The sequence below is a fragment of the Phalaenopsis equestris genome, unplaced genomic scaffold, assembly GCF_001263595.1.
Source record: "Phalaenopsis equestris unplaced genomic scaffold, ASM126359v1 Scaffold000600, whole genome shotgun sequence".
Taxonomy (NCBI): Eukaryota; Viridiplantae; Streptophyta; class Magnoliopsida; order Asparagales; family Orchidaceae; genus Phalaenopsis; species Phalaenopsis equestris.
In genome coordinates, this window is record NW_018165040.1 from 597,793 (window position 1) to 607,645 (window position 9,853).

The following is a 9,853-nucleotide window of genomic DNA, read 5'->3' on the forward strand; positions in this document are numbered from 1 at the left end:
TATATATATATATATATATATATATTGAATGATAGAATTGTAATTCAGCAAATTAATAATAATATTTTTAACTAATTAATTATGATGAACAATCGAAGCAATCTTACACTTAAAATTATGTTTTTCTCATAATTAAATTATTTTAATCCATCATTGGTTACCTCATATAACTCTGTATTTCAAAACCATTTATTTAAAATAATTTAATTGAAATTTATTTTGTATTTTTCAAAACCATTTATTTAAACCGAACTGAATTAATCAACTCATATAATATAGTCGATATAGCCAACATACATTGAATCCAAAGTGACTTAAAATTAAACAATTTTTAAATTAAAAAAAAAAAAAAGCTTCCCAACCCTAAAATTGCTTTTCCCAACTTGCATGATACGTACATTATTATGAATGGCAGATTGGCGTTAACAGCAAACCTAAATAATATACAATGAATTCTTAATGTTGAGTGCCACATAATAATTTCTACTAATTATGTGTATATTTGTCTTATTTGTGCCCCATTTAATATTAAATAATAAAATTGTTAAAATTTTAATTAAGAAAAATTAATCTACATCAAGAATGTGCCCGCACAGAGCTTGAGGAGATCCAAAGGTCCATAAGGAAGGAAGTACGACAAAGGAGGACCCACTGATATAATACCAATAGGCATGCTTATCTAATTAGATGCAACTACCCTAGCCAAAGACAAAAGCTAACCAAGCCAAGAGAAGGACACAAAAAACAATCTAAGTCTAAGCCGATCAGACTAGAGCATGATAGATAAGCACTCGAGCTAACCACCACCAGAGCCATGTAAAGCTGTTGACCTGCCTCTTGGTAGATCCGATTTGAAGAAAGAATCAAATTCCTCAACATCACCAACCGTCCCACGGGCGCGCCCCCTGGGACCAACAATTCAATTCCTAGACGAAAGCCAACCAAGCCTGATGGAGAGTTTTGATAGCCAGAGTAAGCGGCACATGCGTACCGTCTAGGAGGAGGAGGAGCAAAATGATGATGAGGATGAAGATTAGGTTTTTTTTCGTGCTTGAGGTTGTTCCCCCGGTATAGGGGCTGATTTTATGATAGATTTTCAGTTTCTTGTTATTCATTGATAAAATTAGGGTTCAAAAATCATGAATTGAAATTTCATTGTGCTTTTTAAGATTTTAAATATATAATCTTAAATTTTAGATAATTTTTATCATAAATGAGGGAAATGAATGTTGTACAATCAAAGTACTCTTGACTAGATCTTCTATGGATCAAACTACTCATAGCAAAGCATGAATCGTCCGTCATAACTCCACAAAAATAAATAAAGATGTCTAAAGATCATATACTGACGATGGGTCAACTGACCCAAGGGATAACCGAATCCAATGCCAAATGAAAGATCGAGCGACCAATCAAGAAAGCATCGGAAGATGATTGAACCAGAAGTTGACTAACCCGGAGAGATATCCAACGACCTCATGACATGTCATTCGATAGGAATAATTTGTTTTGTAATTAAATTAAAAAGTTTAGAAAGTAATCTAAAATTTGCTCAAAAACAGTATTATTTAATTCCGTAAAAATGACATGCGGAGCGGATTATCTCTAAAGAAACATTCACAAATGGCGACCGTGACAGCATTAAAAACTATTTATCATTTTTAATTATTTTACATCTGCTAAAAATTACAAAACACCGTGACAGTGCATTGAAAAATATGAGGGTCTTTTCCATACAGGACAAAGCCGCCGGCAGGAACCGGTTTAAGCCAATTGCTGGGCGGGCTAGAGGAGAGCCCAGCTGGGCCTGATTGGGTTTTGCTTCATTTAAGCTTCAATTTGGCTCATTGCATGAAACATCATTTAATGCATATTAAGATTTTTAGACTAAAATAAATATTCATTATGTGGGCTTTACATGGACATTACTAGTAAGGTTGTCTATCAAAAATTTGTAGAGAACTCATATTTTATTTGTGCATTCACCAGTGACATTGTGATTGAGGGTGTAGTTTTTTATTGTGATGTCACGAGTTAAAATTGTGCATATTACATTTTTCGGTTATCTTTTCCGGAAAAATAGTAATAATAATAATAACTCATCATTTGTTATCATATTTTTAAGTGGAGGTAGAGTATAATTTTGTAGAAAAATTTTTATTGCAAAGTCAATTAAAAAAACAATAAAGTTTAATAAATACATTTCATGAGAATATATATGCTAGTTATGACTAGTAAATATCTTGTATATGTATTAAGAACTTTCTAAAATGAGGTAGGGGCATATCAAGTCAATGACCTACTTTATCTTGACTAAACCCTAACCAATAATGATGCTGGAATGTTTAGTTGAGTAGACTTAGTTGGTGACACGAGTTTGCTATGAAATATTATAACATCTATTCAACGAGCAAGTGAACTTTGTTGTTGACTATTTGTTGCTTTAGTCTTATGACAGCTTATTTTTATTGGCGAATATTTTTTTATGGATAGTCAATTTTAAAAGAAACTACATAATTGTATACTTGATGATAATCTTTTAAGCATATAACCTAATTACTATACATAATTGGATTTATAAATTTTAATACAATAAATCAAAGTTTATTAGAAATTATTTTATTTATTTGATGATGTAAAATTTAAATATATATAAATAATTATTTAGTTGATATTTTGTCGTACATATACTCTCAATAATATATCTGTCGAATGAAATGATGGCCTGGTGGTTAGACATTTGCTCACGTATTGAAAATCTTGTACTCAAACTCATCGACCATAAAATAAAATAACTTTCAAAATATATTAGACTTAAGAAAATTGATAAGAATTAAATGTAAACAATTTTTAAAAGACATCAAAATATATATGCACTATTACAGTATAAATATGTTTTTTTTGTCTTATTCATAACATAAATGCATAAATAACACTGTTTAAATTATTAAATTCATATCAAAATTTAAAATTTATTCAATTTTGTAACCATAGAAAATAAGAAATCTGCATAAATTTTATACAAATGCTATTCATTAATTTCATTATTTCACTTTAAATATACAAGCATTATGTTTGACCCAAAATCCCATGGCCCGCCCAAACCGCTTCCGGGCTACGCATTTTCTCTTTGCTGCGACTTCGATTCACACTCTTTTGTCGCCACCGCTCCCACCCACACAAAGGTTCCACGTGTCACAATGCCAGTCGACAGCCACCTCCTGCTCGTAACATTTCATTCGCCCGGCCGCTGACCAACAGCTTAGCTGACAAATTTGGCCTTTTGCGAGATTTCCTCTGTTTAAAAGAAAACCCACGCCTTGATCCAACAATGGCTCTTCTCTAAATTCAAATCATAAACTCCGGCGATGGCCGCCGCAATTCATAATATCTTGCGAAAGCCACCACCGCCGAGCGCTTTCTTTACTCCGGCGGGACTCTCCGACTCCTCTCTCCTCGAACTCCTTCTCGCCGTCGCCGGCGACATCGGAAAAGGCGGCGACTTGCCGCAATACCAGCGGCGGAATGCACGTTGCCTTATTCGCCGGATTAGAACCTTTCTAATCCTTATTGACTTCCTCATTGAATTGCGGCAGGAGCTTCCGAGTTCGGCGGTTCTCTGCTTTAAAGAGTTCTACATCGTCGTGCACCGAGCGAGGATTCTTCTCGATTACTGCTTTCAATCGAGCCGACTATGGCTGCTTCTTCACAACAGGGAAATCTCCGGCTTTTTTCAGGACCTCGAACGTGAGATCTCGACGTTCCTTGATGTTCTTCCGCTCAACGAGCTCCGCCTCACCGCCGATGTACGGGAGCACATCGAGCTGCTCCGGCGACAGGTTGGGAGTTCGAAGATGTGCGTTGATGATGAAGATGAAGAGGTTCGGATTAAAGTTTTGTTCTTGTTGGAAGAATTCGGCAGGAAGAGAATTCCTGATCTGTCAGACTTGAAATCAACTTTTATCGACCGGATTGGAATGATGAATGCAGGGGATTTTGAGAATGAAATTGAATTCTTGCAAAAACAAATCTTTAACCACGAAGGCGCCGTCGATGCGGAGGCCGACCTTGCCAAAATTAGCGGCGTAATCGCCGTCGTTAGATACTCTCGTTTTTCTCTCTTCGGCACCAAGGAAGTTGAGGGAAGCAAGAAGAAAACTACCTGCCGGCCATCGTCGCCACGAGCCGGCGAAATCTCCGCTCCACCGAAAGATTTCTGCTGCCCCATATCGCTCGAGTTGATGCGTGATCCAGTGGTGCTCCCCACTGGTCAAACGTACGACCGCCAATTCATCAACCAATGGATCGCCGGCGGTAACCAAACCTGCCCCAACTCGGGCCAAAACCTCGGCAACCCCACCTTGATTCCCAACCGCGCCATTCACAGTCTCATATCCCATTGGTGCGCGGCTAACGGCGTCCCAAGTAACTCCGGCCAAAACCTCGGTATCGCCGCCACCGCCTTCACCGCCAACAAGGCGGCGATAGGAGCCAACCCCTCCACCCGATAGAAGCCAACCGCGCCACCGTTCGCCTCCTCGTCCAGCACCTCTCTACCGGTGAAAACGCATCCAAAGCAGCCGCCGCCAGGGAGCTGCGGATGCTCGCCAAAATCGGTAAGGAAAACAGAGCAATGATCGGAGCAGAAGAAAAGGCCATCTTTTTTTTGAACCTCCTCCTCCGCTCACCAAATCCAACCGCTCAAGAGAACGCCGTCACCGCACTCCTCAACCTATCCATCCACGAAGCAAACAAGACACGCATCATAAACCAACCTGGCTGCCTGCGATCCATCGTCCGAGTCTTACGCTCTGGTCTGACGCCAGAATCGAAGGAGAACGCCGCCGCAACTCTGTTCAGCCTCTCCGCGGTCCACGAATACAGGAAATTAGTGGTAGAGGAACCGCGCGGCGTGGAGGCGCTTGTTCGGCTGTTGAATAGAGGGAGCTTGAGGGGGAAAAAGGATGCGGTGATGGCTCTGCTCAATCTTTCGACGCTTCCGGAGAGTTGGGAGAGAATGGTGGGGTCGGGGGCGGGGGAGGCGTTGGTGGGGGCGGTGGTGGATGGGGAGGAGGAGGTGGCGGAGGAGGCGGCGGGGGCGCCGGCGGTGCGGGGGGGGGCGAGAAAGAGCAATAATGAGAGTGAGAGAATGTGTGAGATATAAATGAGAGAGCAAGAAAAAGAATGTGAGGAGGTGGCGGAGAGAGTGGGGAGGGTGCCCGGGGTAAGGAGGGTGGTGCAGAGGGTTGCGGTGGAGGGGACAAAGAGGGCGAGGAGGAAGGCGGCGGGGCTGGCGAGATTGTTGGAGAGGAGGGAGTGGGGGACGATGTATATGCCGGTGGCGGCGGCGGCGGGGGGGAGGGGGGCAGATTTGGGGGGGGAGAGGAATGAGGAGATCACTCCTCCTGTAGCGGTTCCTGTGGCAGTGTTATGAGATTTTCATTTTCTTTTTTGTTAATTGTCACTATTGAATTCATTCTTATATTTTGTTTCATAATTAATAGTTTTTTTTTTCTTTTTTAATTTCGTGGGTCTCTAAGCTAGATGGAATTAGTTTTGGGATGAGATAATTGTATTAAGGGAAAGCAAAATATGGTTGTTTTGTTTCTTTTTTAGAGAGAGAGAGAGGAGAGAGAGGAGAGAGAAATTGTATAGACATGTAAATTTAACTTATTTCATAAACCTTTTTTTTTTTTTGCTTACTTATTTGTTATTTGGTCCTTAATTGCTATGTTAATTATCAAGTATGAAACAAATTCTACAACTTGCAAACTCAATGTTAACTTGTAATGCTTAGAAGTTCTTAGCTCTAATCTTTTAAATTGACAAAATACAAATTTGATCTCAGACTTACATATAGTTGGCATTAAAATCTATAAATTTTAAAATTTTCCATCCAACTCTTAATGTGTCATTGGAGAGACCTCATAGACAACTTCAAACAATCTTCCAAAAACATTCACAGAAGGTGTCTTTGGGATGCCTCTAATTTGGCTTCTAGTTGAACCCTGTTAGGATTACCTCGAGCCACTCAAACAGCCTAGTGCTTTTCTGTCAAATGACTATTTTAACTGATGACAAAAAAATGGAACATAAAACATTATTAATATACTTCTAAGCTCCTTTGGTCACATCACATTGTTTAACGTCTATGTAGTTTGGTCCAATAAGATCTAGCCCGACCACAATACAATCAGCAAAATGGGATTTAGCATGGCAACCATAAATCATTCGCAATAATGTTGACTCCTAGCAATAAAAAATATGTGAAATCGCTTTAAATCCCAAAATATAGTAAGTGAAGGGACATTTAAATACCTGAGCTTCTATGCATTCCATTATATCAAGAAGAAAAGAATTTATGGCTTCAAAGATATAAGCATATTGAAGAGAAAAGAGTAAATGAAATGCTTAACAATTCATATGTCGTCTTTTATTTCCCCACAATATATGTCAATTACGCTCATTTTTTTTTAAAACATGACGTAACTTTAACACTTGGTGTGTATCTTCTTATTGTGCTTTTGTTGATTATAAAATCTTTATATGATGTTTAATCTTTATAATATTTGAGTACTTACCAAACTCCTCAACATGCTCTATAATAGATGTAGGTCACACAATCAAATCATTATAAATTCATTGTGTTGCTCTTCATTATCTATTATAGTTATTTCTCTTCATAAAACAACTTATAAAGATAAAAAATTTCTAATTTCTCTCTCTCTCTCTCTCTCTCTCTCTCACACACACACATTAACACAATTTTTCTTATATATTTGGAGTGGAGGAGCTGTCATCATCCATATTTATGGATTCATATATAAGAAAGAATGTATATTTCAATTTGTGAAAATAATCCAAGGAAGATGATCACCATCGCATTCATAATTTTGAGTCGTAATATTAGCACAAGTCCACTCCTTATTTTAGAATATCATTTAGGTTGTGATTGCTTTATCAACCATAATCACTTACATTCTTTTCACTATAATCTTTATCAACTAATCATCATTCTTATTGATATTGTCTAGACTTCCTTTAGTGATCAATCTATACTAGATAATCAAACCGTTAGCCCGCTAAATAGTGAAAAAGTTGGGTGATGCCCAATCTCCTCTTAAGCATCATTTGCAAGCATGCCCATTATTAACTCTTTGTCTTTATGATCATCAATGAAACAGTCTCATTGACATTTATGGTTCATTGACTTCACAAGGAAGCTGATAACACTTTTGACTTTCTTGATATTTTGAAAATGTGATGCTGATTTACAACATCAATGATGCCATTATATTGATTAAAGATTCAATTAGAAAATTGTCAATTCTTTGCTTGCCTCCACCATAAGTACTTTTGAAGAATTTTATTATATATTTCTATCACAATTTGTCACTTTGAATAAACTTTTGAAGACTCTCGAGTCAATATATTGATTTGAGAAGAAGGAAGATGAGTCCCTACATAACTATATATGAACATATTCAATAAGATACATGAAGTTATTAATGCAAAAATCATACTAAAATTATCATCATTCTCATGTTGTAACTTAAAAAGTTTACACTTTCATATTGCCAACAATCATTTTAGTAATGTTCATACCAAAATATTTACTCATAAAATTGAAAACTAACCCATTATTCTCTTTCTTCCTTACGAATGATGAAGATTAAATCTAAGGACACTTCATCTCTCATCCTTGGTCATATGAAGTGGTCAAGAATTAACTTCCATCACGAAGAGGTTCTCTTTATATGACTCACTATATTGAGCCTAAAAGGCAAGCTTGTTGCCTCTATATAAGTTTTGACTTCTCTCTTCCTCCTCCATGAGCCGATCGCTTAATATAATCTTGTTAACATTTCTAATAAAAGAGTACTTTTAAGTGGTCTTCACCAATGCACTGAACACCAAAATCCTAAAGTAAGTCTTGATTTTTCCTCTACCTCAATGACCATAATACCAAGTGTTGCATGCGAAAATCCTTATATTAAGAAAATTAGGAAAACCACCTTAAAGGAAAAAACTTTGTCAATTATTAAGCTAAGATGGAGAAGATTAACACCTTATTCAGCTAAATGATAACTTCGGGCCTAAATATTCATTCATTTATGAGAATTTCCTTCCTCGTGTTATAATCATTCTCTACATAAAATATAAATAATCATGTATACTTATCTGATAATAAATAATTCATGTGAATTTTCTTGGGGCCAATAATCTTAACAACTATAAATTCTTCTTAAGCAGTTTTAATACATGGGCTTTAAATTGTGCATCATCGACTTGCATAAGCAGTTTATGCACTAGATAGTTCCTTAATTTTGTTATTGATCAACTTCTTCCACTTCTTATTACCCCCCCTCTCGCTCTCTCTCTCTCTCTCTCACACACACACACACACACACCACCCCAAGTTCTATATTATTGCCTTAGCTCGCATGTTCATAAATAAGGGTTTGAAGGTTTTTTGTTGCTTCTTTGCAACTTCAATCCTTAGGAGCCTCAACACCTTAACGGCTCTCCATTCTTTACCATCATTATTGTCACAATATCTATTTCCTCATTTGTTGTTGTCGTCATGAAACCACTCATATTCAATGTTATTATTCACACCTTTCCTAACAATAACATTGATGAAGGGATAGAGTGCTCAATGCAATCCATCTCAACCTTAAGGATGAGAGTAACCTTTAGATTAAAAACTACCCACTCATTAGTACACCAATAAAAAGCATCTTTCTTAACACAATTGTTAGAACCCAAAGCTCAAAGGCCTCATATTCACAAGGTCGAGGATCAAAAGTGTCTTTCATCTCTCATTGTGTTAATACAGTGTTAGCAATCTTTCTACTTTTTATCAGTCATATATCCCTTCATTGCACTAATAAAATAGTAATGATTTTTCTACTATCACCCAAGGCATTTTATTTTTTAGCATGTTCACAACAACTATCAACACATCTCAGTTATGAATAGCTCATTACTTTCTCTAGCAAAAAAATTATATTCTTATCCATGTTTATGAGGCACAATTATGGTAAAGTGTCAACTAAAGTTTTTACAACTATGCTTTAGTTATGTTGTTGATTCAACACATTCATATGCTATATCACATAGCATAAATTCTTTTCATCAAAATGAGAAATTTACTCCAATGAAATACTTAAAGTCAACTTTTGTTATTATATTAATTTTTAATTATATTTTCAACAAAGATCAATTCAAACTTTGTGAGTCAAAGTAACTTATTTCCGCATTTTACTGAATGTTATCATTTTGCTTTACACCCAACCAGTACCCCTTAAATATGATATATGTATAAGGATTCATAAATAACCCATCCAGACAACTTAGTACACAAATTTTATATGAGATGTTTACACATCAAATACCTAACATCTGACATTTATATCAATAGGTATTAAAATTTAAATATCATATAAGTAAATACAAAATAAATAATATGGCATGTATTTAAATCCCCCATTTTCTATTAGATTCAAATAATTGTAATTCAAGCTTTCTAATTTAAAATGAATAAAATCATATAATAAGACAAATTTAAGAGGGCTTACTAAGTCCAATCATTGACCCCACCAATTCTAACTCTCCAATAAATTAACATCTCTGTATTAAGACAAGATCAACTAACAACCTACCCATAATTATCCCTTCTTTGATTTAACCAAATGTCCCTCATAACAATAAAAAATTGTCTAAATTAATCAATTCAATGTAAGATAAAAGCTATGTATATATATGAATAGGTCTCCTTTGCTTTGGAGGGCCAAACAAGTCTTTTAAAGTGTGGTTTCATATGACTTCAACATTTTATTTACATGTGTTT

The 9,853-nt window shown here is 36.3% G+C and overlaps 2 protein-coding genes across 2 annotated transcripts; both read left to right on the forward strand.

The window, feature by feature from the left end:
• The first annotated feature begins 3,099 nt into the window (after positions 1-3,099).
• On the forward strand, positions 3,100-4,511 carry LOC110029714 (U-box domain-containing protein 17-like). The gene has a single exon (XM_020732136.1). The coding sequence runs from the start codon at positions 3,369-3,371 to the stop codon at positions 4,509-4,511; it is 1,143 nt and encodes a 380-aa protein (XP_020587795.1). The 5' UTR covers positions 3,100-3,368.
• Positions 4,512-4,600: 89 nt separating this feature from the next.
• LOC110029715 (U-box domain-containing protein 17-like) lies at positions 4,601-5,434 on the forward strand. Its single transcript, XM_020732137.1, has 2 exons — positions 4,601-5,107; positions 5,195-5,434. The coding sequence occupies exons 1-2, from the start codon at positions 4,601-4,603 to the stop codon at positions 5,432-5,434; spliced, it is 747 nt and encodes a 248-aa protein (XP_020587796.1).
• The last annotated feature ends 4,419 nt before the right edge of the window (positions 5,435-9,853 follow it).